The 27,858-nt window shown below is 41.4% G+C and overlaps 2 protein-coding genes across 4 annotated transcripts in view; one reads left to right on the top strand and one right to left on the bottom strand.

The window, feature by feature from the left end:
- Positions 1 to 16,362, top strand: part of EFCAB14 (EF-hand calcium binding domain 14) — a 35,236-nt gene extending 18,874 nt beyond the window's left edge. The window contains exons 5-11 of one of the 3 annotated variants that reach the window (XM_028511912.2): positions 2,985 to 3,095; positions 4,335 to 4,436; positions 5,488 to 5,679; positions 7,577 to 7,663; positions 9,830 to 9,941; positions 12,716 to 12,841; positions 14,764 to 16,362. In XM_028511912.2, the coding sequence (XP_028367713.1) occupies positions 2,985 to 3,095; positions 4,335 to 4,436; positions 5,488 to 5,679; positions 7,577 to 7,663; positions 9,830 to 9,941; positions 12,716 to 12,841; positions 14,764 to 14,939 (906 nt within the window). In that variant the 3' untranslated portion in view covers positions 14,940 to 16,362. The remainder of the gene's footprint in view (positions 1 to 2,984; positions 3,096 to 4,334; positions 4,437 to 5,487; positions 5,680 to 7,576; positions 7,664 to 9,829; positions 9,942 to 12,715; positions 12,842 to 14,763) is intronic. The other 2 variants (XM_028511913.2, XM_036026034.1) reach the window with 2 other exon arrangements.
- Positions 16,363 to 23,141: 6,779 nt separating this feature from the next.
- TEX38 (testis expressed 38) lies at positions 23,142 to 27,715 on the bottom strand. Its single transcript, XM_036026033.1, has 2 exons — positions 26,990 to 27,715; positions 23,142 to 23,853 (listed from the first exon to the last, which is right to left on the bottom strand). The coding sequence occupies exon 2, from the start codon at positions 23,726 to 23,728 to the stop codon at positions 23,252 to 23,254; it is 477 nt and encodes a 158-aa protein (XP_035881926.1). The 5' UTR covers positions 23,729 to 23,853; positions 26,990 to 27,715; the 3' UTR covers positions 23,142 to 23,251.
- Positions 27,716 to 27,858: the final 143 nt, after the last annotated feature.

Raw genomic sequence — 27,858 nt, 5'->3', positions numbered from 1 at the left:
GAGCAAGGGAAACTTTCAAATACTCCTGCTGGGAATATAAATTGGTAAAAAGCATTTTGGAAAATAATATATATTACTTTATGAAGGTAAAGGTACACAACCTCTAAGCCATTCACTCTAGCAGGTGAATGCCAGTTTGGAATTGCTGCTTATTTGATCCTGGGCTCCAGGACTAGAGCAGGAGGCAGTGACCAAGCAGATGGGCTGGGGAGAGTGAGTAGGAAGAAGAAGGAGCCTACTTTGAATATAAGCAACACCAGCCCCTGCAGCAGGAAATGGAAGAACGGATTCTGGAGCAAGGAAATCAAATCTAGAGTCCTTAACTTTTGAAAGTTAGTGTGTGATAACTTTGATTTGGTTACATGCCAGGCTCCATAAATATAAATATAAATTATCTCAACAAAAGAGAACTTCCTAAGAACAGAAACAAAACTTGCTATTTTATAGTCACACCACCTGTGTTCTCAGTCTCCATAGTTTGCTGTTTGTCCAATATGGTCACCTCCTTATAATAACTTCATTTTTTAAGGAGGAGGATTATTTCATTTTGTTTTTGTTTTTTGTTATTAACAGGCTTGATTCACTTTATTTTTCTTATCTAAAATTACGTGGTGGCCCCAGCCGGAGCCTGGGTCTTCTGCACAGAAACTCTGGTGTGGGTCTTTATAAGATGGTCAGTGAATTCCTGACAGGGAGACTCGGTGAACAGTCTCTGTCCAGAGGTCGGGGTGAGAGAGCTGCAGGTCTTAGAGACAGCACCTTAGAGAGGTGATCTTGGCGAAGTTGCCTAGGATGGCAGTGCAGCCCCTGGCTGAGGTGTAGCAGTCGTCGATACCAGCCATCAGCAGCAGCTTCTTGGTCACAGAGGCTAGGAGGGGAGTTGTTAAAACCACTTTAATAAGTAGTAGTTGTTTCATGTAAATAATGCCTGTTCATTATAGGAAAATTAGAAAATATAGGTAAATAGACCGATGAACATCCACATTACTACACAGAGATAACTAATAATAATTTTGAGGTGTATCTTCTTCAAGATTGTTTTCCCTATGCTTATAACTTTAAATTAAAAAGTAGGGACAATTTTGATGGTGCCAAATGCTTCTTGCCACTGTTCCCAAGTACTCATGGGGAAAAGGTGGGCCTCTGTAGGTAGCCTTTAGCACAGAAGCAACTCTGGCAGTCTTGCATTAGTAAAGGAAACTGGTTTATTCTTGCATCCATCAATTCAGTAAACATTTGTGGAGCTTCTTCCAGTGTGTGCCAGGCACTTTGCAGATGCTGAGAAAACCAAACAAGAGCTTACTATCTTCTTGCATTGTGATGGGATCATACATCCAGCCAGTGAGGATTCTCTAACAGGAGGCGCCTTTGAATGCCTGTAGCTTCTGTAGCAACAGAGCTTGCTTACGTAACATCCCAGCTTGGAGACCTCTACGCAGTGTGTTGCAAATCTGTGTGCTTATAATGTTGGACACTACTTTATTACAAGTGGCTCAGTTTTGAAGTGGTAGTTCATCTCAAATACCTAACTTTAGTGCAGTCATATAATTTTTTTAAATGTTGAAAATATCATCTCATGTTCTCTTGGATTCTTGGCTATCGGTGTAATATAAAAGTCCTTGGTTAAAAATACTAATGTGATATCACAAAATTTTCAGTCTATCTTAATAAAAGGCAAACACCCCCTAAATAGTAACATTCTTTTGGTGTTCCTTTAGGACAGGCCTTTTTTAAAAGATGGCTTCTGAATCATGTTCCCAAGTCCCCAGTCTACTTGGGTTCCTTAGGCCTAGTGAAAGAAAGTAAGCTAACATCTAACTCTCCTCAGTAATTGCTGATGGGATACTGAAGTAGAAAAAAGAACAAATGCTGCCAGATGGAATTTTTTCTTCATCTCTACGTTGCAGGTTTTCCCTAAGCCAAAAATGGTGCCATCCATTTTCACTCAAAAGCCATCGTTTACTCTGAACCTCGTGGCAGTCTGCAGTGTCAGCTCTGGCTGTCTGCCCACCTACAGCAGGGCCTGGTAGAGACAGTTTGTGGGAGAACCTTATCTGTGTGGTTTTTCAAGGAAAGATTTGGTTTTCCTGTAGGAAAAGTCCTTTAAATTGGGGAAATTGCTGATACATCTATTTTTGTGTTCCTGTTAATTATGTCAGTATAAGCTACTGAAGTTCATAGTTTGAAGATATTTGAAATAATTAAAACCACTGACCTCCATTCATCAGTGTTTAATGTAAAATGAAATCAATGATATATATACTCCCACTAGAATGGCTAAAATTGAAAAGACTGCAGGTACTGGTATTGAGGATATAGAGTAACTGGAATTCTTATACACTGCTAGTGGGAATATAAAATGGCATAATCATTTTAGAACACAGTTTGGCAGTTTCTTTTTAAAGTTAAGCATACACCTACCATATGATTCGCCATTCCATTTCTAGGTATTGTGATGATAAGAAAGCACATGGCGAAGGGAAATGGAAGCATATGCCCACAAAAAGACATATACATGAATGTTTATAACAGCTTTATTTGTAGTAGTCAAATACTGAAAACTAGCTAAACGCCCATCAACAGGTGAATAAACTGCAATGTATCCAGACAATAGAACGACATGGATAAATTTCAAAATAAAAAAACTGAGTGAAAGAAACCTTATAAATAAAAAGTACATACTCACCGCTTCTGTTATATGAAATTCTAGAAAATGCAAACTGATATATAGTGACAGAAAGTGGATCAGTAGTTGCCTGGGGACAGGGGTGGAAGAATCACAGAAGGACACAGGAAACTTGGGTGTGATGGACGTGTAGTGTCTTGATTGTTATAATTGTTTCCCAGGTGTATATATGTCAAAACTTATAAAAGTATATATTTTGAACATGTGCATTTTGTTGTATATCAGTTATATCTTAATAAAGCTATTAAAGTTTTTTAAAAAGGAAAACACACTAACCTTACTACGTGTTTCTGTTCAGAGCGTAGCTTCTATTGGCAGTACTTTAAACAGTGTCCATCTTGCCGTGGAGGCAATGCAGAAAACTGTGGACGAACACAAGAAGGCTATGGAGTTACTACAGAGTAATATGGTAAGGAAATCTACAAATGCTGTGGAAAGTTATCATACTCCTGCCTACCCTTTTATGTGTAATACTTGTGATGCTCACTTTCCATTCGTCTAAACAGACCCTACTACGCACCTTTTTAAAAGATACAATCAGCAATGTTTTTTGTTTTTTTAAGATTTTATTTATTTTTAGAGAGAAGGAAAGGGAGGGAGAAGGAGAAAGAGAAAAACATTATTGTGTGGTTGCCTCTCACGCACCCTCTACTGGGGACCTGGCCTGCATCCCAGGCATGTGCCCTGAATGGGAATGGAACCAGCGACCCTTTGGTTCACAGGCATGCACTCAGTCCACTGAGCCTCACCAGCCAGGGCTCAACAATGTTTACTGTTACTTTTAGAATCTGTAAAGTAAGCAGTTAAGGTGGATAGAATTAAGAGCTGAGCCTTTTGCAAATGACCTGGAGGAGATACAGAAATAAGGTACCTGAGGATGGAATGGGTAGGAAGAAAAATGGAAAAGAAAGAAAGGAAAGTGGGGAATCGTCTCAGTAGTTTATTGCTATATAACAAATTGTGCCACAACTTAGTAGCTTAAAACAGTGCATTCATTTCTCACTATTCTGTGGGTCCAGAATTTGACAGGGCTCTTAGCCTCGGGAATGATGAGACGCCAAGTGAAGGGGGCTCTAGAGGAAGAAAGATCATCTTGGTCAAGCTTCCAGTTGATACGGACATATGTGTGACCTCAGCCTACACCATGTGAAACAGAACACCCCCAACCCTGCTGAGCCTCATCAAGCCACTGAATCCTGAGAAATAATAAACATTGTTTTAAGTCACAAAGTTTGGGACAATTTGTTATGCAGTAACAGATAACTGAGACAGAAACAAACCCCTGCAGTGTTCAGGGTTTGTTTTCAAATGTCTCTCAGTGCTGTGCCGAGTAAGCTATCTACAGTCATTCAGAGCCCTGAATTCATCTCCTAGGTTACTCAGCTCCATTCAGGATTGATGGAGGGTGAAAAGGATAGCATGGCCTCTGCTATCATGCTGGGGAGATGAGTTATATGCGCTTGAAACTGGGACTATTCGAGATGTACAAAAGTTCCCTAGCTTCTCCACTCGTTCATAGATCTGCCCCCATGTTGATTCATCAGTGGATGCCCCTGTGGGAAGCTAGACTGTTCTGGGACCATCCCAGATGGTTAAGTGGACTTAGTAATTACCTATTGCCTATGCTAACCTCCATTCCTGTTAACAGAATCAGCACTCCTTGGAGACCAGGGGAAGCAACCAGATTATTCCATCACCTTCAGCTCCATCAGAACTTGACAATAAAACCCACAGTGAGAATTTGAAACAGGTACTTTTTGTCTCTGGCTTACCTCCCTGTGGCCATGATGGGCTAGAGGCAGCCTGGAGTTTATGCTTTGTGTCCTGTGCCTCAGCAGGCATCCTGTGCACATATTTGCCTGCCTGAGAGCTGAGCAGAGAGTAAGGTGTGTGATGCTATCGTAGGGATCCAAGATGCTGTCCTGTCTCTTGTTTAACAGTCTGCTCTTTTCCCTGCATGTTGCTCAGTGGAGTAAATTCCTTTTCACATCTTGAAAGACAGAATGACCAGAGTATCTTGAAATTCTTGATGAAAAATAGCAATCTAGGCAAGTCAAAGATGGATGGATAGCAAATTAATTCAGAGTGATGGCTATTTTGAGCCACAGTAAATTCTAAGAATGTTAGAAAGCATATCCTAGAAAATCAACATCCTCTAAAGACTAAAGATAAGGAGGAAAAAGGAGATTAAGTTCAAAATCACATTGAAGAGAATAAAGGAATCTTCACAAAGAAGAATTCCTGTCCTGAGTTTAATGCCCTTTAAAACCTATAGTCATCATTTCTATTTAAGTAGTCATCAGTAAGTAAAGGATGCCAATAAAAATAATTGAATCCTGTACTAAATAATGCACTACTTGTTATGGTTTTGCTACATGAGCCAATTCAGTAATTGGCATTGTTCCTAAGGTAGTTTTGTTCTGACAAATTAGGTTAATGGATGTTTCAGTTAATAACCCAGCAAGCTTTCCTAGCCAGCAGGTGAGGTAAACATTGGGAAATCAATTCCCAAGCTCTCAGCTTCCTGGGACCAGACAGTGAATCATGTAGGTAGTCCTCTTCCCTCATCACCTCCCCCTCCCCCCGCCCCATCTGGCTGAGGGCAAACAATTCCAGAGGGAGTAAACTAGGAGCAATGCGAAGTAGAGGGACAAAGCAGAGACAGACGATCAATGGTCTAAACCAGGAAAAGGAGTTTACTTCAGTAACTTGACATATTAATGGTTGTTCAGTGCTGCTGGCCTCCTTGTCTAGCATACATCTTTAGCTGGATTGTACAATTTGATTTATTTCCACTCCAGGATATCCTGTACCTTCACAACTCTTTAGAGGAGGTAAACAGTGCCCTAGTGGGGTACCAGAGACAGAATGATCTTAAACTCGAGGGGATGAATGAGACAGTCAGTAATCTTACCCAGAGAGTCAACTTGGTAGAAACAGATCTGGTTGCTATGAGCAAGGTAGAAAAGCAAGCAAACCTGTCCTTCAGCATGGTAAGCCTTTTCAGATCTTTTTTGACATGTTCTGTGTTTCACAATGTCTTTTGTCTGTGCATGGATGGCATTCCACCACCTTTTCAAACAGTCTTCAGGCATATTTGAGAGTCTACCAATTGTATTATACTTAATCCCTGTCTCCTCTAACCCTTACACTAGCCCTTTGATATGAATGGCACAGGTGGTGTTTGTCCTGATTTGGAAGGGAAATGGAGAGAGGTTCAGTTGCTTGCCTGGGCCTTACCACGAGTCATTGGCAGACACAGCAAGCCTGCTATTATGTTACCAGTGACCCATCTGGTAGGGAAGCTCTGGCACATATGTCCAAGAGAGGTCTTGTTGATCTTTTCTAAGTTATTTGGGATGGGAACAATGACAATAACTAAAGAATCTTTTGCCGTTTCATTAAGCTAGAACTTGGCTTTCAGATTTATCCTGCTTCATATACATATTAAGGGGATACTTCTGCATGTAAAGTCAGGAAAGCCATTTAAAACAGGTCAGATCCGACCAGCTCCTCAACTTAAGAGATCATTGAGTCCAGGCTCTCATTTTATATCTGAGGAAACTGAATGACTGTAAGTCACCAATGCTGGCAGATTATGTGCTTTATTGGTTTTCATATTATTTTATGTTTCTCTAATCACCTTTCTCATATACCTTGTGCTGCGATCCATGTGGATTTTCCTAAATTAATTATTGGAAGGAAAGGAAGGGAGGGAGTAAGAGAGGGGGAGAAACAACAATGTGAGAGAGAAACATCAATCAGTTACCTTTCCTACACGCCCCAACCAGGGGCCAAATCCGCAACCTAGGCACGTGGGTTTTGCTTCATGGGACAACACCCAACCAAGCAAGCCACACTGGTCAGGACTGGATTGTTTTTAATAGTTGCAAACCCTACCCTTAAAAATTTCAAACAACACCCTGGCTGGTGCTCAGCGGATTGAACGCTGGCCTGAGAATCAAAAGGTCACTGGTTCGATTCCCAGTCAGGGCGCATGCCTGGGTTGCTGGCCAGGTCCCCAGTTGGGGGTATGCAAGAGGCAACTGATCATTGTTACCTCTCCACATTTTGCTCCCTCTCTCACTCTCCCTCTCTCTAAAAGTAAATAAAATCTTTTTTTTAAAAAAAGATTTCATACAGCAAAGACTGGCATATATTAAGAAATAGAAACAAAATATAGGAAATTATACTGTAAATTCAAGTAACCACCAAAGCTGGAAGCAAGCCCACAAGAGAACTTGAACTTGGGCACGTAGAAAGTAAGATTTGAACTGGCTCTGCCACAGTGGAGCCTTGGCAAGGTGCCTTGACTTGGCTTTGAGAGTGGAGTAAGACCTGTTCCCTCTACTGCTTTACTGGGGTGTGTAATTGACTGGAAAGCTGACGAGATTAAAGGAGCTTACTTTAAAAACCCTGTTTGAACTCTGCTAAACTAAGTAGGGGCCAGGAATTTTGGATGACTTGATGAGTATTAGGGCTCAAAGGTTTTCGAGGCTTGTTGTGAAAATCTACCATTCCGAACTTCCCCTACTGTTCCTCTCCTCCCCACTTTATTTTTCTCTAGAAGAGGAAATTTTTCATAGTATCATCTGTCTTACTATTTCTTCCAATAGCATCATACCCAGCATGATTCTAAGTTAAAGTTCTCTCTCTTTTTATACTTCAAAGTTTTAAAGTTTGTGAATGAAACAGCTAGACTAAGTACCATTTTCACCTTTGTATTTTAGTGGCCTTTATCCCTCTCTTCTCTCATTCTCCTGGTATTTCTGTTGAAAGTGCCCTGAGATCTTTTAAATAAGTTTGACCAAATGGCTTAAAAAGTGCTAGAGGTTGTTTAAGTTTTAATGTTTGCCTTTAATCTTCTCTTGTGCTTTTTTACCCTTTAAGATGCGTGACAGAGCTGCCACTCTAAAAAGAGAGTCTTTGCACCAGGTAACCAGCAGAACAGATACAGTAAAAACCCAAAGTATGAAGGTAAATAACAGGAAGATTACTGTGAAGTAAAGATAAATGCTTCAGCATCCTTGTGCTTTTTGAACTACTGCTTCTTTCTCAAAAGGAGCACTATGGTCTCATGTGCTAAAACTTCAAGACAAAGTAATTAGTAAATTGGTATATTGAATAAGTGAATACTTGATCAAGCACCTACCTGGTGCCCACACACTTTGCTAGAAGCTGGTGTGACCACAGTGAGCATGATAGACACACGACCCCTAGTCTGGTAGAACTTTCAAAGTCCATCAGTGAGAAAATCATTAACACATGATTGAACACATAATTAATCATGAGCATGATAAATGCTAGAGAGGAGAAGTATAGAGTATGATGAGGGCATTAGGAGACACCAGGAAGTATTCCCTAAGGAAACGACTTTTAAACTAAGACAGAAAGTTATGTGTACTAATCATGGGGAACAATGGCTTAGATAATCTAAAAATGGTATCTAATCTAAAAATTATTTTTTATTTTTAAATTTTAGTTTCAGAACTTATATAGTCCATTTAAGCCTCAGCCTATTCCCTCACCTAGTACCTTTCCCTTTTGTTGATCATCCCAGACATATTATCAAGATAATATGCAACCTGTGATATACTCTGATATCCCAGAAGAGAAAGTTTGTTTGCAGCATTCTCTGCAATACTGTAAGACTTTGGCTAAGCTAAAGGAAAATTCAGGAAGATGGTGACTGAGTGGCTAAGTGAAATATGCATTTCAGATGCATATTACATTTGACAAACTTGGAAGATATAAGGTTCAGAGAAAATGAACTTAGAAATGAACCATAGTACAAGCAGTTTTCATTATAATGCTTTCTATCTATATTTTTCTTCCTCAACAGTTTTGTAAAATCACATATATTAAAATGTTAATGCCTATATGCTAGGCTTTTGTTGTATTTTCTAACTGCTGCAAAGAAAATTTTTTTAGAAAAACCTCAGCTGCAGAATGACAAGAAAAGTTTAAGAGCCAGATATAAGTGTTGAACACAAAAAAGCACCTACTATTGGAAAAGCTGCTATTGGAAAGTAGTAGTGATTTCAGGGGCAGCTCAGTTTTTTTACAGTAAATATCAGATTAAAATACAGCTAGTACATGTTTTTGCCTAAATTTCTTGGCTTTACTTCCAGACACTTTGTGTTTTTTAGTTGTCATCTCAGTGTATTAGTCCCTTTGTGCTGTCTAATCTAAGCATCCTAACCAGATCTAATTTCTCCTTAGCATAAATTCTTCAAGCATTTAGGACCTAGTTTTATTTACATATGTCTATATATTAGGTCTCTAAGTAAACCAAGAGTGATCTACTATACTATTAGGGTAGAAATAAAGACAGGAGAGAAATGAGTATGTATTGAGTAAAAGAATCATGTAATGACTTGATATTCTAATTAAACAGTCTCAAGACCTTTCACTTTAGTCTAAGCAGTTAGAAACTGGCCTTATAGAAACCAGACGTCTCTCTTTTTATAACTAAATGTATTTTTATATGTCACTCTAGATCATTCTGGGGATGAGTCAGACTATCAAGTATAAATCTTTTTTAAAAGGTATTAATAAGACTTTGAAGTATTACAGCTTCTCCATGTTCCTAGCAGTTCCTGCCACCAGTTGAATCATCACCATGGGGGAAGAAGGAAGATCAGGGGAATAATTGTGGTTTGGTTGTTTTGCTTTGTTTGTTAACGTGATAAGAGTACAAAACTCTACCTAAAGTGGTCTAGTCACAAGGTGAAGTAAAATATTCAGGAAAATTATTTCATTAGTGTGCAGTTGTTCCTAGAAACCAATATCCTACTCATTTAGGAAATAGGTGTCACAGAGGCAGGCACCTGGGCAAGGGTACATTTCCTTTACTGCTGACACAGGCATGCCAGACCCCATCAGCCAAATGTTCGCAGTGATCAGATCATCTGTAGCATAATGTTTCCTTAATGGTCTAGGCTCAAATCCAGCTAGGCCCTCATCAACACTGAGTACTGAAGGTATCTCTATTATCTGTTGATTCATTCCTTCATTGCCTGTACTTATACAGAACGTACTGGAGGTCAAGCACTACATGCTAAATAGGCTCTAGGAATATAATAAAGAATCAGACGAAGACTTACTTCCACCTTAAACCTCTGTGATCTTTGTTTTGGGCAGAAAGAAGATAGTTCAGATGCTCAGGTATCCAAGCTAAGAGAAAAACTACAGCTGATCAGTGCTCTCGCCAACAAACCTGAAAGCAACAGGCCTCCAGAGACCACCCATGAAGGTGAGATATTCAGGGCTGGCTTCTGAATATTTCACGCAGTCTTGAGCAGCTTGCCTCCCACATGGAGTGGAAAGGTGTTCCAGCAGGACTGATCGAACTGAGTGAATGATGCCTCAGCGCACCGAGATGAAGCTGATACACTTTGCTTTCATTTAGAAAAAGCCCATTTGGTACATGATTTGTACTTCGGTCTATTAAGGGAAGAAGGGGTAATGTTTAGCTGGAAATAGACTTCTCCATGCTGTCTGCACCCAATTATAGGCAGAAAACCATCACTGTCGTAGCATGTATTAAACCAACTAAATGTTTACAGAAGTCTTTTCATTTCTTTAAGTTCATAAAATTTACTTAAAAATAAATATTAGTTCTTCTGAAAAACCATTAACAAATAATGATTGGATCACTGGGTTGGAAAGGCCGTTGGCTTTAGGTAGGGACATATCTAGCTAATATTGGCCGATATATTTACTTCCACTGGTTTAAGCTCTAGGAGAATATAACCAAGGCATTGGACTGTGTTAGCTTTGACCCCTATCCCCCCAGAAAGTATTTTTTATTTTTGAGAAAGCAGTACAACCTCTCTTATTCTCTTTTGGGTGGAAGACAGACTGCAGTGGGAGGCTTTGTCCTGACGCTGTGCTACACAGTTGTATGGCAGCCCACTTTTAACACCAGCGGGCCGGCGGTACCTACCCCCAGACCTGGCTTAAGTACAGTTCCTAGAATATCAGATATCCAATGCTATTCTCACTTGCAGCTTCAACTCTTAACATCTAAACATGCACAGTGCTTACTGGTACTATAAGATCTTCCAGTGAGACCACAGCTTCAAACCTTAATGTCAGAAAAAGAGAGAGAAACCAACAACCAACCTTAATGGTATATAATACTGATTTATCTTCATTTACACACAGCACATACTAATCCATGCCTTTAACTTCATTTAGTCACTATGCTACTTCATTCTCATTTTTTTTTATTTTTCAGTTACAGTTGACATTCAGTGTCATTTTATATTTGTTTCAGGTATAAAGCATAGTGGTTAGTCAACCATATAATTTACAAAGTGATCCCCCCTAATATTTCAAGTATCCACCTGGCACCACACGTAGTTATCACAATATTACCGACTACATTCCCTGTGCTGCATTTCACATCCCTGGGACTGTTTCGTAGCTACCAATGTGTGCTTCTCAATCCCTTCACCTTTTTCACACAGCTCCCTCTGCCAGCCATTGTTTTGTTCTCTGTATCTATGAGTCTGTTTCTGTTTCGTTTGTTCATTTATTTTGTTCATTAGATTCTACACATAAGTGAAATAATATATGTGTCTTTTCTGTCCGACTTATTTCACTTAGAATAATGCCCTTTAGGTCAGCAATTTTCTACCCTTTTCATCTTATGGCACACATAAACTAATTACTAAAATTCGGCAGCACGCAAAAAAAATATATTTTTTTGCCAGTCTGACAAAAAAATAGGTATAATTTTGATTGATTTACCAAAGAACAATAATCTATCCTTTTTGTTCCAAAGTGGCTTTTTAAAAATCAGGTGCTTATACTTTTTTTAATCTTTATTGTATTTTTCCCCTTACCATTAAGTCCCCATATACTCCCCTCCCTCGGCAATCACCACACTGTTGTCCATGTCCATGAATGCTTTTTCCTTTTCACTCAATCCCTCCATCCCCTAACCTCCCCCTGTATTTGTATATAAGGATTTTTCTAGTACCAAGAATTAACCAATCAAATGCAACCTTGTTATGCCACATGACCACTAAGGTATAAATCTGTTATATGACCTATATATTTATGATTCAAGACAGGACATGCACAATGGACAGCTATTGTGTTGGCTGTTGTCATTTTTTTGCTTGACAGTCTAAGCAAAAAGCGGTCAGTGCCCCTGGCTAAGTAGTCAGGTGTATTGCATGTTTTAAAAATTCTTTGACACACTGGTTGAAAATTGCTGCTCTAGGTTTATTCATGCTGTCTCGAATGGTAACATTTCATTCTTTTTTGTGATCTAGTAATATTCCAATGTATATATACCACAACTTTTTTATTCACTTGTCTATTGATGGGCACTTGGGTTGCTTTCATATCTTGGCTATCATAAATAACACTGCAGTGAACATAGGGGTATGTATATCTTTTGGAATTAGTGTTTTGAGTTTCTTTTGGATATATACCCAGAAGTGGAATTGCTGGGTCATAAGGCAGTTTTAATTTTTTGAGGAACCTCTATACTGCTTTCCACAGTGGCTGCACCAATTTATATTCCCACCAACAGTGCACAGGGGTTTCCTTTTCTCCGCATCCTTGCCACACTTATTGTTTTGTTGATTTATTGATGATAGCCATTCTTACAGGTATGAAGTGGTATCTCATTGTGGTTTTAATTTGCATTTATCTGATGATTATTGATGTTGAACATCTTTTCACATGTCTATTGGCTGTCTGTATGTCCTTTTTGGAGAAGTGTCTATTCATGTCCTCTGCCCATTTTTTTAATTGGCTAGTTAGTAGGGGAGGGGGGCTGTTTTTTGGTGTTAAGTTGTGTAAGTTCTTTATAAATTTTGGATATTCCTTATCAGTTGTATCATTGGCAAACATCTTCATTCAGTAGGTTATTTTTTTATTTTGCTAGTCTCCTTTGTCAGAGATTTCTCTTAAATTAAGTATATACACAATTGTCCTAAGAGGTGATCTTCAATACTGGTTTAATTTGGTGTCAGATTTGATAATACTAAAACCATATGTTTGTAACAGAGCAAGTACAGAGTGTCACATCAAAGCCATCGGCATTGCCAGAATTTCCACAGTCTCTTGGAGACCACACTGAGAAAGCTGCCCAGCTAAGACCTGTCTCCCTACCAGGAATTTCTAGCATCAAAGGTAAATTTTTATACTATGGAGTAATAAAGGAAATGTTCAATGTTACAACTTTTCAATTTGTTTCAATTGTAAGAAAAAGAATTATATCTAACGTTGATTGAGCAACTTTCATGGACCAATATTTGATATGCTTTATATTATATAATCCTTATTAACCCTGGGAATATAAATATTTGTGTATGATACCCATTTTACTGATAGGGAAACTACCTAAGTCCACACAGCAAATAATTAGTTGAAGCAAAATTCATACCAAGGCAGCCTGACACCAAAGTTTGCACTCTTAACATGTACTGTATTATCTCTCTACCGAATGAACAGCATACTTTATAAACGTGTGCTTTCTATACACACACAATAAAACACCCGGTGGCTGGCATTGAGAACAAGCATCCCACCTGCTTTTCTGGCTTTCAAGGAGCCTTTTAGACTTATTTAGCTGCTTTGCCAGGCTATTTTAAGTGTGAAAGTAGGGCCTTATTCAGAAGCTTGTCTACAAAATTCCACGATGGACTAGACCTTGCACTGCAACTGTTCCCACAACCCACTTCCCCACCCCCACCCCAACTTCAGACCATTCCTATTCTTCCTAAATACCAAACAGCAGGAGGCCTATTGAATCTAAGTGTGAAGTTGAATAAATGAAGAAAGGAAAGGAATTGAGGAAGATTTTTAAAGAAACATAAGCCTCATTGACTGCCTTCTGGTATTAGAGACCAAAGCTACTAAGTCATTCAGTAGGGACACAATCAAGTCCTTCAGAAATGTTATGTAAATAATCAGCCCTCCTGAGTGTTCATTATGGGGTCCTTGAGAAAATACCAGAAGAAACGATTGACAGACATTCTGCAAGACTATTGGCTCAAGTAACACCTTAGAAATAAAAAAGAAGATACAGATCAACTGGTAGTATTGCTTTATTTCTCTTATGTGGAATAGAGAAAGAGGAAGAGCACAAGTGAGCACAAGCGCCAACACTAGATACAGTATGTACAGTAGACACACAGCTTTGAAGGGATGTACAGGGCAGGGAAAAGTGGGTTTTTAGTTGTGAGTATGCAAAACACAGTTCTTGTATTGTTATTTATAAAAATTCTATAACATTTTACCTCAGAAAGAAACCCTGAACCCATTAATCATTCCTTATTCCCCTTCCCCGTGCCCCTGGCAATCACTCATGTCTCAACCACTGTCTCTTTGGATTTGCCTATTCTATGTGTTTCATATAAATGAAATCATACAACATATGACCTTACATATGCTTCTCTCTTTCAATGTGTTCCTTTCAATAGTGTGTTGTCAAAGTCCATCCATGTAATAGAATATAACTATTTTATTCTTTTTTATGGCTGAATAATATTTCATTGCATGGATACATTTTGTGTATCTATTCATCAATTGATGGGCAGGGTTGTCTACTTTTTGGCTATTACAAATAATGCAGCTATGAACATTTGTATACAAGTTTTTGTGTAACCATGTTTTCATTTCTCCTGAGTGTGGAAATGTAATTGCTGGGTCATATGATACTCTGTTTAACTGACAGTGTGCCAGTCTGTTTTACAAGCTCAACTCCTATCAGCTCTTTAACCCTCTGCAGTCCTTTTCACCCCTTCAACATGAAAATAAAATCTAAAAATATCTAAAAGGAAGCCCTGGACAGAGAGAAAGCCAGTCTACTTACCTTCCTGTTATTACCTATCACTGCTTCTATTTTTGATAGTGCCATACTCTCATTCTTTAAGGGTCAAGAATTAATCTTTTTGATTTAGTGATATCCTAAACTTTACCTTTTGGAATCAGAGTATAGAAAATGGCTTTCTTTTTAGTGCTTTAAATTCAGTTGAGGCTACTTTTTAAGCTCTTAACTAAAATTAGCTGTATGCATAGACATAAACACTTTTTGCAATTTTTTTAAACAGATCTTCAGGATTTTTTCCATAAGACTGGCCAGAACATGGATGGGAAGCTGACCTACCAGGAAATTTGGAACTCCTTAGGTTCTGCTGCACCAGCACCAGAGAGTTTGAGAGAGTTTGATGCTGATGGAGATGGAAGATACTCATTCCTAGAGCTAAGAGCAGCTTTAGGTGTCTAGCCTCACTGGGCATATTTAGAAATGGATATATACCCTGGGCTACCTAATATCTACTCACAACCCTTCTATTTACCTGTCAGTCCTCCAGTCCTCCAAACTGCTGTAGGAGACACATTACCACCTTTTAACTTGTTGGGGAAAGTTATATAAATATTATTTTTTTAAAAAAGATCATTTTACTTATGATATTAGAAATCTGTGATTTCCTGAAACCAGTAAGATCTTAATTCTAAAATTGCCAGAATAAAAGTCCAGCCCTCTTTCTTTCTCTTTCCTTTTTTTTGTAAGGGAAGGAGACCCTATCTTTTAGAACTGGAAAATGTGTATATAGTAAGAATAAGCCACCTTTTATATTTCACATAAATTTGCCTTAAATTAGCTGCACTTTACACAGGACAGGCTCAGAGAATGTCTTTTCTTTAAAAGATAGACTTTTTCTGTTTGTAAATATTTAAAATGAAAGAAAGAATTCTGCGTATTTTATGAGAAGTAGGAGGAATGGTTTGAAACAAGATGTGAACAAAATTACTTATTAGTAAAAATTGTTCATCTGATCTGGTAGCAGCTAAAACTAGGTCCATGTCTCCCTCCTCCCGGCATCTCCTTTAGGTGCTGCCATGGGATTTGGTCTGGTGGCTGGAGGAGTATATTTAGAGAATAGATACTATGGGGACAGTGTAGACTCCAGGCTCAGGAAAGAAAGATCTGGCTCTTTGTTTCTGTCCCCTTAGCTAGTCCCGACCTGTGAACCAGAGAAGTTTTATTGGGGACTTTTCTCATTTTCAATCCTGATTTGGGGTTTATGAGCATGAAAGCTACACTTCCTCCCTGAGTGACCTAGATTATCTTCCCTCACCCTCAAACTCCAGTCCCCTACTCCAACACACACACACACACACACACACACACACACACACACACACACACATTCAAGTTTTAAAGCTATAGCTGACTTCCACCTCTGACACTATATCCATTCTGAATGGCAGGGCTGAAGTCCTTTGGCCACTGTCTCAGCCTGGCTGCCCAGGAGTTTTAGAGGAGGGCGATGCCTCTAACTCTGACCCAGGAAATTCCTTGAGATTTTACCTGGGAGCTAACCAAGAACTGGATTTGTTCCTATGGGGGCTAAGACCAAAAAGGTTGTGAACCTATTAGGTTTCTTTATAATTATCAGGTCAGAAGTAGAAGCTTTATGTCCAGAGAATGCCACAAAAAAAAAAAAAAATAGCAAACAGGCCTGGAACATTGGGCTTCACATGATGGTAGCAAGAGTTCTCAAATCGGAACACAGGCAAGTGCAATACTTTGCCCTTGAAATGCTTCTGTAGGCCTGGTACTAAAAGACCCTGGACTGGAAGGAAGTATATCTCCATGTCACCTGTGTGTGTGGTGCATTGTTCTCAGGAGCCTTTGGACAAAACAGAAGGAAAAAAATTTGCAAAACTTAACTGTGCTGTAAGCCAAGTCAGGGAGAAACTAGAGAAGCTTTCACGGCACCAGCTTCTTCAGGGAAGCTGATTTCCATTTTCACTTTGTCCTAGTTGCCCAGTTAGCCATGGATGCAGCCAGGCATCCTTAACTTTTTAAGGGCTGGTTTATTTTTTCTTTATATGATATTCAGCTTGGTGTAGGCTAACCTTGATTTTTTTCTAGAAATACTAAAATTTAGTTAAAACAAGATAAAGTCCTTTCCCATGAATGTATCTGCTTACCTCATACAGCTTATGCTTCTCTCTAAAAAAGTTTGTTTTCCTTATTCATCCAAGCTATTTCACTTTCTTGAAAAGGTCAAAATATAGTATAAAAATAGCCTGGCACACCTTAGCCAAGCAGCTCAGTTGTTTAGAGCATCATCCCCATATGCCAGGGTTGTGGGTTTGATCCTGGTCTGGGCACATATAAGAATCAACCAATGAATGCATCAATAAGTGGAAAAACAAACAGCTCTTGCGCGCGCTCTCGCTCTCTCTCTCTCTCTCTCTCTCTCTCTCTCTCTCTCTCTCTCTCTCTCTCTCTCTCCCTCCCCCTCCCTCCCTCCCCCCTCCCCCCTCCCTCTCTATCTTCCTTCCCTCCCTCTCTCTCCTCTCCCCCTTTCTCTCTCAAATCAATAAGTAAAAAAATTTTTCAAAAATTTGCCTGGCACTTTAGGTAACTCGAAGATTACTCTTCCAGCTGCCTTCCATGCCCCCCCTTTTAATATATATATCTTGATGTATTTTATAACAACCAAATAGCATTCTAGCAATAAATTGAATTATACTGCTATATTTGTATATACTGTACCATAAATAGTATGTCTGCACCTGCAAAGTATTTTTTTGTGAACTGATTTATATGAAATATACTTGAGGGTAATGTAGCTTGTCCTTTTTAGTTTCAAATTCTTATTCATAGGCAGATACTTTGAAGACACCTTAACTCTTTGTTGTATGTACTTTTCTTTTGCATCAGATAGCTGTCCATGGAAGAGTTAATTGTGGGTTTTTTTGGTTTATTATCTGTTCTCACCTCAAGCTTGTCTGGCTAGCATCACCCCTGAGCCAGGTATATAGTACCATCCTCTCCCCCTACCCAGTTTGGCAGAGGTGTTCCTGCTATGCTCTCAGACTTGTGAATACTCTTGTCACACAGCCTGGGAGAGTGCCCTATCTCCCAGGCAGACCTAGGGCATCTTGAACCCCTTTGTTTGAAGATGAGCAGATTCATTGCCTTAGGAAGAGCCTCAGAAACCTGTTATTCGGTGTTAATTTGGGGTTTTTATTTATAAATTGTTTTAACTTACCCAACCTGTAACCTGTGTTTAGCTATAATCAAGCCTCACCTGCCACATCTCAGCTCTGAGAGGCATGTTGAACAGTAATGGTGAATTTTGTATTGGTTTTGGTTTCCAATACTTTGACCTTTTCACACTGGCAGCAGCTCCCACTGCTGTTTTCCTCATGTACCCAAAGCACTACTACTTTGTCCTTTTTTTTCTTTTGTCTTGTACTCTCTGGTATAATGTTTACTTAAAGGGCCTCCTTATAAATCAAAGAGGCAAACAGTTTTGTAGGAAGAAAACTGAAAGAAGAGAACCCCAGCTTGGGGGTGACTGTAGTGTTGTCTCAAGGGCCCCTAGGAGTGTCTGAAGCAGCAAAGCTAAAGAAGGACACTCTTCACCTCCTAGCTGCTTTCACTCCCGTTGGCACCTCCTTACTTCCCGTTGCTGGACAGAGCACTCTCAGCACCCCTGGTGGTCTTACGGTCACAGCTGAAGATTTTGACTGTGATGGGCTCCTACTTGTAACAGCCAGCTGTTGAGTTGTTTTTAGTGACAGCTTTTGTTTGCTGCACACCTCATTGGCTTGCGTACCAACAACACCAGCTAGATGCAGTCTCTTCTCTCATATCTGAACCAAAACACATTTGGGTTTTCCTGAGACTTTATAGAGCGTGTATTGTTTGTTATATGAGCCTAACCTACCTTGTTGTTTTCTCATATTAACAAATGTTGATCTACTTTGCATCAGTGGAGCTATTTTGGTAATATATAAGTAGTTTTGGTTCTGTCGAGGGAGTGAATACAAGGTTTCTATGACTTGATTTGAACTTTGCTTATTTCATATTAGCAATACAGCCATTTTAATTTATCTAAATAAAAGATTTTCTTTCTCTCCCACTGTGTCTATGACTAAAGGGCCCCTCACCCCTGATTATTAAGGAAAATATAAATAAATATATATAAATAAATATAAAATCTGTCTGGAAAAAGTCCAGCCATTGTTAATACAAGAACAGTTTATGCAACCTCCATGTAACCTGGCAGCCAAGGAGAGTGGACTGGAATGTGCATGTGTGAACAATGATGACTTCACTGTACTAGTCAGTGGGGGTGATAGCAGCTGTTGAGTGAGCATGTGTACTGTGATCCCTATTTTTATTGGCTCCTCCCTCCTCTTGAAAACAAAGACAAACATTGTGGTTACAATGTTTGCCCCCTGTGGGCACAGGTTGAAGAATCTGCCTGACGAACACAGAATTTGGCCTGAAGGAGTGAAGGCTGCTTCTCTGGCATCTGTAGGTTGGGATCTGGCAGGGAGAAGGATAAGTGAGCCCCTGCACCTGTATCAACCAGAAAAGTTTTACTTAGGGTTGTTTCATATGTTGAAATTCAGCATAAGCATGTTTATAAGAAATATTCCACTGTCTTTAAGAAGAAAAGCTTTGAAATTCATTGCAAGACAGTGAACTTCCAATCAAGATGACAGCATACATAAACACAGCTCACTTCCTTGCACAAGCATATCAAAATTACAACAAAACTTTAGGAAACCATCACTCAAAAGCTTTCAGAAATTGAGTTGAATGGAAGTCTGACAACTACAGAATTAAAGAAACTGCATCCCTCTAGACTGATAGGAGGGGCAGGGATATGGAATGGGCTGGTCCCACATCCACGTGTGGCAGATAAATACTCAGGAGGAATATATTGGGACTGAGGAGTCCCAGCCCCACCCAAGATCCCCCAGCCCAGGGTTCTAGTGCCAGGAAGATAAGTCCCTATAACTCCTGGCTGCAAAAACCAGTGGGGATTGAGTTGATGGAAGAAACTTATAGAGTCCCAAGCAGTTCCTATTAAAGAACGCATGCATGGACTTAGTCAGACTCATTCTGTCTGAGCTCCAGCATGTGGTAGCAGCTTGAAAGGTACCAGTGGCATATAGGGAAGAACTGAAGTGTCTGGCATCAAGGCAAGAGCTGGGGGATAGCTTTTTTTCCAGACAAAGGTGGTAGAGGCCATTGTCCCTTTCCTGAATGCTCCTCTCACAGAGCTGGCAAGCTGATGTCATATCTGAGAGCTGGCAGATGGGAGCCATATCTGAGACTCCATCAACCTGGCTAACACTGTTTGCCCCAACCTAGAGATCCCCTGAGACTGTCCCACCCAACTTATGGGCCCACCCAAGCTGTTGGTGGTGACTTTTCCATATGAATGGCTGATCTCGGCTCATGTTTCACAACTTTCTAAATCTACTCAAACAACAGCTGGCCTCAGTGAGCCCCCAGGTCCCATGCCTCTTCCTAAGTGGCCCCAGGCCTGGCACTAGCAGCAACCAGCCTAGATTCACAGCTTGGCTTTGCCTGGGAATCTCCAAACACAGCACAAGTAGTAGCCATCTTAGATTGCTTTGTAGCTCAGGCAGGGTGGCCCCCAAGCACAACACAGGTGGAGGCTGACCTTGGCCTGCACCACCTGGGAAACCACAGAGCCTGTGCACCCCATGGACAGCTACAGACCATGTCAGAGCACCATCACCCAGCTCCTGCACAGCTGATCTTCCACAGAGGGCAGAGATTGGCGGTCAGGGCTCACAGCCAGCCCTTGCAGCTGACCAGCCTGGGTAAATCCCTCCTATTGACCTGCCAACAGCAATCAAATCTCAACTACAAGAGGAGGGTGAGCTCACATGAAGGGTTCACCTTGAATACCCAGCTTGGGTGATAGGGGAAGCTATGCCACTGGACCCTACAGGATACCTACTACATTAGGCCATGCTACCAACACAGGGAGTCCAAGAGCTTCCCAGTCCAAGAGCTCTACCTAATACATAGAATCAAACACAGGGAGACTGCCAAAATGAGACAAAGAAATATGGCTCAAATGAAAGAACAGATAAAAACTCCAGAGAAAGAGCTAAACGAGATGAAGATAAGCAATCTATGAGATGCGGAGTTCAAAACACTGATTATAAGAATGCTTAAGGAACTTAGTGAAGACCTCAACAGCATTAAAAAGATCCATACAGAAGTGAAGGATACACTAATTGGAATAAAGAATAATTTACAGGGAAACAACAGTAGAGTGGGTGAAGCTGAGAATCAAACCAATGATTTGGAACATAAGGAAGCAAAAAACAACCAGTTAGGAAAACAAGATGAAAATCCGAAAAAATGAGGATAGTATAAGCAGCCTCTGGGACAACTCCAAGAGGTCCAACATTCGCATCATAGGGGGGCCAGAGGGAGAAGAGAAAGAGCAAGAAATTAGAAATCTATTTGAAAAAAAAATAAAGAAAACTTCCCTAACTTGGTGAAGGAAATAGACATGCAAGTCCAGGAAGCAGAGAGTCCCAAACAAGATGAATGCAAAGAGGCCCACTCCAAGATGCATCATAGTTGAAATGCCAGAGGTTAAAGATAAAGAGAGAATCTTAAAAGTAGCAAGAGAAAAGCAGTTAGTTACCTACAGGGGAGTTCCCATAAGACTGTTAGTGGATCTCCCAAAAGAAACTTTGCAAACTAGAAGGGATCCGCAATAAATATTCAAAGTCATGAAAAGCAAGGAAGCAACTTACTGCCAAGATTGCTGTACCCAGCAAAGATATCATTTAGAATTGGAGGGCAGATAAAGAGCTTCCCAGACAAGAAAAAAACTAAAGGAGTTCATCATCACCAAACCATTATTATATGAAATGTTGAAGGACTTATTTAGGAAAAAGATCAAAACTATGAACAATAAAATGGAAAAAAAATTGTCTACAATGAATCCAAAATACAAACTAAGCAAACAAGATCAGAGACAGAATCATGGATACAGAGAATGTTTTGATTGTTGCCAGATGGGAGGACAGTGTAAGGAAATGGGTGAGAGGTGAGGAGATTAAGAAATACAAATAGGTAGTTACAGAATAGCCATGGGGATGTTAAGTACAGTATAGGAAATGGAGTAGCCAAAGAACTTATACTCATGACCCATGGACATGAATGATGGTGTGGGAATTGCCTAAGGGACAGGTGTTTGCTATGTGGAGGGGGCGAGCAAAGAGGGAAAATTGGGACAACTGTAATAGCATAATAAAATATAATTAAAACTAAAAAAATAAAATAATTTACAAAAAAAGAGTGGTCATAGAGGAGCTGGAGCTTTTTCACAATGGAAAATAAGAGAAAATAAGCTCTACACAGTTGCTAGATTCTGGGATCATGCACACATGCTCCGAGTGACCTTTCCTCTCAGGGAAAACTACATAGAGCTTAGCTCATTTGAGCATCTTACCAAACATGGTAAGATTGTTGTTTCCAAAGTGAAAAAATTTATTTCCTGGAGCAAAACTGAGCTTTCTTACCTTTAGTCTTGGACCAAACAGCCAGTATTATCTTTGCTTCTCTTTGTAGGATAGTTTCCAGAAGATACAAAAATTAATCTTCGACCTGGCTGGTGTAGCACAGTGGATTCAGCACAGGTCTGCAAACCAAAGCATTGCAGGTTTGATCCCCAATAGGGGCACATGCCTGGGTTGCAGGCCATGTCCCCAGTAGGGGTGCGCAAGAGGCAACCACACACTAATGTTTCACTCCCCCCTTTCTCCCTCCCTTCCCCTCTCTCTAGAAATGAATAAATGAGGCCTTTAAAATAATTAATTTCACATACTGGATCTTACTTTTTGGAGGGGCCATAAATGCTTTTGAGAAAGATTGTTTTTAACTGCATACATTTCTGTGTACAATTTTAGGGGCATCACTGACCAGCCCTTCCCCCAAGCCAATCCATGGACCATGTTAATCACACCTCACACACACACACACACACACAGAAATCATTTGCCAAGTGTTTTCTAACCAGATACATCATTAGGGAAGGGAAACCAGAGTGTATGGTTGGAAGATCAAGACATTTGAAGCCAGGCAGATGTATATTTGAGACCTTTCTCTGTAGCATGACAACATGGCAAATACCCTTAGGAACTATCCCTTCATATGTAAGAGGAGAGTCATTGGCAGTGTTCTTATATTAGAAATAATGCAGAGACAACCACAACTCAATACACATACATGTTTACAATGTGATTGAGCCAGCAGTGCCATGTGGCTCATGGATCTCAGTGACTTGTCTCACCTGCGATGTGGCCACCATGTCTCACCCACCCTGCAGTTACCACTCTTGTGGCAGCTGTGCTTCATGTCCCATAGAACAGCAGTGCTTTGGGTACCTATCCCAGGGTCTTGCACACATTTTTGGTCTCAAATAAATACTGGGTAGAGGACTGTTGAGCCCGTCACAAGTACCAGTTCAATGTGTTTCCCACAGCCAATCCTCCACTTCCCACTTGTGTTGGTGATAACTCAGTGACCTTCAGTTTGGTTTGCAAATTGTCCCCATCAGACAGGGAAAGAACTTTTGCCCTCCTAACAATAAATGAGACACAAGGAAGCCTGGGACTTTTTAAAATCTTTTATTATGTGACATTCAGATGGGCCCTAGCCTGTGTACTGCCTCCAAGGTTAGCTCTGTCCTAATACCTCCAGCTTCCACCCTCAGTGAAAAGAGGCTACAATTCTGAAGCAAAAGGCTTGGCATTGAAGCGGTGGTCCCCATGGGCCAGTGTAGGGAGGGAATGGAAGTTGATGTTCCTTTCAGGACAGGTGGCCAAAGGGTAAGAGACTGAGTGGTTCCGCATTGGAGGTAGGTCACACAGGGAGAGGGTGAAGGGTGCCTCCTGAAAGATGGAAAGAGGGGTGCTGGCCTGGGGCCGAGGCATGGGGGCAGGTAGCGGCAGCTGTGGGAGCAGCTGCAATGCAGGTTGCAGGGGGACAGAAGCCTCCACCTGGGGGCTGCTCTGTTGGGCTGCATAGTTCCTACTCTCAGGGCTGTCCGACTCACACAGAGGATCTGAATTCGGGACCTCGTTCTCAGTCTTAGTGACAGTAGGAGAAGGGCCCATGTTGATAGCTGCATTCATGCCATAGTGCCTTTGCTTGTTAATCCAGTACAACAGTGGGCTGTAGGTGAACGCAGTGGTTCTCATCACCTCCACCCACTCCTGGGCACGTTCTTCCCGCCGCAAGTTCTTCCTCCAGTGCAGAAAGAGAATGCAGCCACCAGTAATCACTGAACACAGCCCCAGGAATCCAAAGTACAGCGAAACCCATACTAAGGCAATAAGAAAGAAAAAGAGGCAAGTTGGCTGATAGCTCTAGCTTGGGGCCTGAGTTCTCTCATTCCTCTTTTTTAATCCATTTATCCAGCATTCCATCTACTTAACCGCAGTCTTCATTTCTTCCCTCCCACTTCATTGACTTTATCATTCTCTCAGTCAAAGCTAGATTATCAGGGAACTTCAGAGGCCAGCTTAGCCTTCTATACATATGGAAAGCTAGGTCAGAGGAGAGGCATACCTGCCCTGGCTAAATCAAGCTTCTGGTTCCCAACCCTGGATCCATCTAATCCACCAGATTGAGAAACCTCACTAGAGGCAAGGTTCATCAAGAAAGTAAAAGTTTAATAGTTGACAGGGACACCAGTGTCTCATCCTATTCCACCCATTCCCCATTCAGTTGTGATGTCCTAGGGTATTCATAGTACCTCTCAGCCCTCAAGGAATCCTTAGTTTTCTAGAGGAAACCATATCCTAACTTTCTAGCATTCCTCCATGTGGGCAGCCATTACCCCATCCATGCGAAAGATTTTCTTTCTCTGAGTGTCCTCCCAAACTAAGGGCACAAAACAAAGGTACGTGATTGGAGGAGGGTCATTTACCACCAGGGAGGCTCAGGTCCTTTGGTTGGGAATCCATAACATCGATCTTCGGTACCTTCCCAGACCTGATGGCTTTGGAGAGAAGGAGCTCACCTACCCATCTGTCCAGTGACTAGGAGTCCTTGGAATGCCCAGGCCCCATTGTTTTCCTAAAGATGAGGTCACTGGGTTCTGAGCATTGAGCATTCTGAGGGCACTGCTTGTGAAGTGAAGTCTCAGGTTAATGATAACAACTCCATCTAATGGTGTCAGAGTACATGTCTACTTCTTCTATCAGACCCTGAGCCAGTCACTGAATTTTCTGTCCCCTTCCCCTTGTAGTGAACCCAGAGAGCAGCCCCAGGAAAGGACCCAGGTCCCTCAAGGCCTTAATCATGCTGCTGGGCTTTCAGAAACAGTTGATGAAAACCTGTTCCCAGTGGAAAGTGGGGCAGGGAGCACACACAGCTTTGGGCACCCCTGCCCTCAAGGTGTCTGTGGCCTGATTGTCAGGAGAAAACATGCTCAAGGGAACTAAGCAATTTATGTCTCCTTTCTTGGCTCATACAATCTCATTTCTGTTTCGTTACCCTCCTTCAATAAGTAGCATTTACTGGGCACCAGGTCCTGTGGGAGCTCCCCACTTTCTGGCCCCACATCCTTTCCAGCATCACCTTCCTCCCCGTCCTTCACAGACCTCTCCCTCCTGATCGGGCCAGACTCCTTAACCCAGCCTGCTTATTCACATATCTGGAGTTTCGCTCATACTGCCTCCACCCATAAGTGCCCCTCCCCACTCTTTCCCCCACTGAATACCTGCTTATCCTTCAAGGTTCAGCTCAAACTCCATACTGTGTGACAGTTGTTTCAGTTGGCTTCCCAGAATCCCATCATCTCCAGTTTGAGGGGGCTTTAAGGGTAATCTAATACAAAGCCCATCAGAGGCTTGAGCCCTGTAGATCTCCCCTACCCAGAAACTCATCCCCTGGAACTTGCTTTGGTCCAGGACTTACTTGCTCACACTTCTTGTGACAACTTGATCTGTTAATGGACTGCTCGGTTAGAAAGCCCTTTCCCAATTAAACCAACATCAGCCTCCCTGTACTACCCCTGGGCCTAGCTCAGCTTCTTGGCACCATTTAATTACTTCCCTCTTTGTGGCCCCTCCGCCAGTGTGTTACTTAGTCACTACCTAGCACAGATTTCTCTCCAGGTTCAACTTACCTTCAGCTCTTCTCCCACCTCACTGGCTCCTGCTTTGCAGTCTCCTTGGCTGGTTTCTCCTCTTTTCCCTGATCACTAAATGCTAGTATGCCCTAAGGCTCAGTCCTTAGCCCTTTCTTTATCTACATTCATTCCCTCAGTGACCTCATTCAGACTCATAGTTTTAAATATCATGTATATACCTATTACACCAATAACAACTTCATCTCTCTGGCCCAGACCACTCCTCAGAACTTTAGGCTCATAACAGGCCAACTGATGTCCCCACTTGCCAGTCTATTAAGTAATCTCAGACTAGCATGTCCAAAACCAAACTCCTGACAATCCACCCTCTAAAACCTAATCCAGTCTAGTTGGGATAAATGAAGGAGGTGGGGGGAGGGGAACTGCTCCAGCCTTTCTCCTTGCTGTAAATGGCAACCCTGTCCTTCCAGTTGTTCAAGCCGGTTGTTCAAGCCGAAGCTTTTAAGTCATCCTCAACTCCCTTCATTTTCTCACACCCAAACTCACTCCATTAGCAAAACCTTTAGGCTTTGCTTTCCAAATCATTTGCCCATCCCTATTACCTCATTCTAAACACCACCATCTCTCACTTGGATTATTAGTCTCCCTGTAGGGTGACCATTCATCCTAGTTTGCCTGTGACTGAGGAGGTTTCCAGGACATAGGACGTTCAAGGCTGAAACCAGGAAAGTCCCAAGTAAACCAGGACGAACTGGTCACCAGTGGGGGAGATTCCATCCTTGCCCCCCATGCCCTATATTCCAGTAGCAGCCAGAAGGATCCTTTTAAAAAAATAGATCATGTTACTTCTCTGCTCAAAACCTACAGTGACTTCCCATTTCACTCAGATTAAAAACCAAAGTCCTTAACCAAGGCCTACAAAGCGCTGAGCAATCTAACTACCCTTTCCCATACTTCCTCCACACAATAACCTCCTTGGTGTTCTATGAGCAGGGCAAGCATGCTCCAGCACCAGGGCCTTTACACTCACCATTTCTTCTATCTGGAAGGCTCTTCCCCTGGACATCGGGACAGATTGTTACCTCACCTCCTTCAGGTCTCTGCTCAAATATCCCATATCTTTACTCTTAGTCTGCTTTTTTTCCCCATGAATAGCATATATGATCACCTAACATGATATATTTATTAATTGTGTCTCACTCCAATAGAATGTAAGCTCCCTGAATTAATGTAAACGAGGAAATAGAATACCTAAGAATTTCAGATAATCATAACTGCTATGGAGACAAAAATAAGGTAATGAGAAGAATATAAAGAATGGAGGAGTTGGATCAAAAAAAGCCCCTTTGAAGTAGGTACTGACCTGTGAATGGAGCACTAAATGATGAGGCAGCCACGTGCAAACCCAAGTAGAGGGATCAGCCAGTGCAAGGATCTTGAGGCATGCACAGGCTGGCACACTTGAAGGACTGAGTCCAGCATTAGCCCCAGCCCAGAGCCAATCTCCATGAATATAGGTAGGACTACTGAGCAGAGCTGAAGGCTCTGTCCCTGCCCCTCCAGGGTCCATCGTTCAGGAAGTATTTCTATCAGGTAACACCCAGACAGACAGCACTACCATGGAGGCTAACTGGTCAGTGCCATCGCAGAGAGCCTCCTGCAGACCTGGCCCTGTGCTGGGCGCAGGAGAGACACAAAGATGTTGCTGTCGCAGGCCCCGACCTCAGGAGCTCACACCTTGTTCAGAGGGATGAAGACTGTGGCAGTGGATGAAGAGAGAGGAAGAAGAAAAGCATTTCAGGGATCAAAAATAGCCTAAATAAAGACTTGTCAGGACAAGTCCAGGTGTCTTTTGAGAAAGAGAGTAGTTCAGTTTGTCTGGAGTTCAAGACAGATGGCAGGAAGTAGAGGGAGACTGGGCTTTGGAGGTTGCTGGCGTCTTGAAACGAGTTCAGGCCTCGGCAGAACTTGGATGAGTTGCCTGATGACTCTCAGCCTGTTTCCTCATCTTTAAAATAAGGGAAAAAACTGCTTCACATGGGTGTGAAGTAGATAGTGTTCTGCATATAGAAACACTCAGTAAAGAGGAGATGATCTTGTGGTTACAATTGATGAAAGGACCTTCGATCCTGAAGGACAACTACTATAAGCAACTGCCAAGAAAATTTAAAAGGTGGCAAGCTCTGTCCTCTGGACCAGCAGATCTGAGAGGCTTTCAAAAGAAGACTGGGA

Source organism: Phyllostomus discolor, chromosome 5 (genome assembly GCF_004126475.2).
Source record: "Phyllostomus discolor isolate MPI-MPIP mPhyDis1 chromosome 5, mPhyDis1.pri.v3, whole genome shotgun sequence".
Classification (NCBI taxonomy): domain Eukaryota; kingdom Metazoa; phylum Chordata; class Mammalia; order Chiroptera; family Phyllostomidae; genus Phyllostomus; species Phyllostomus discolor.
Note: the sequence above shows the minus strand (reverse complement) of the source record. Positions and strands in the feature narration are given on the sequence as shown.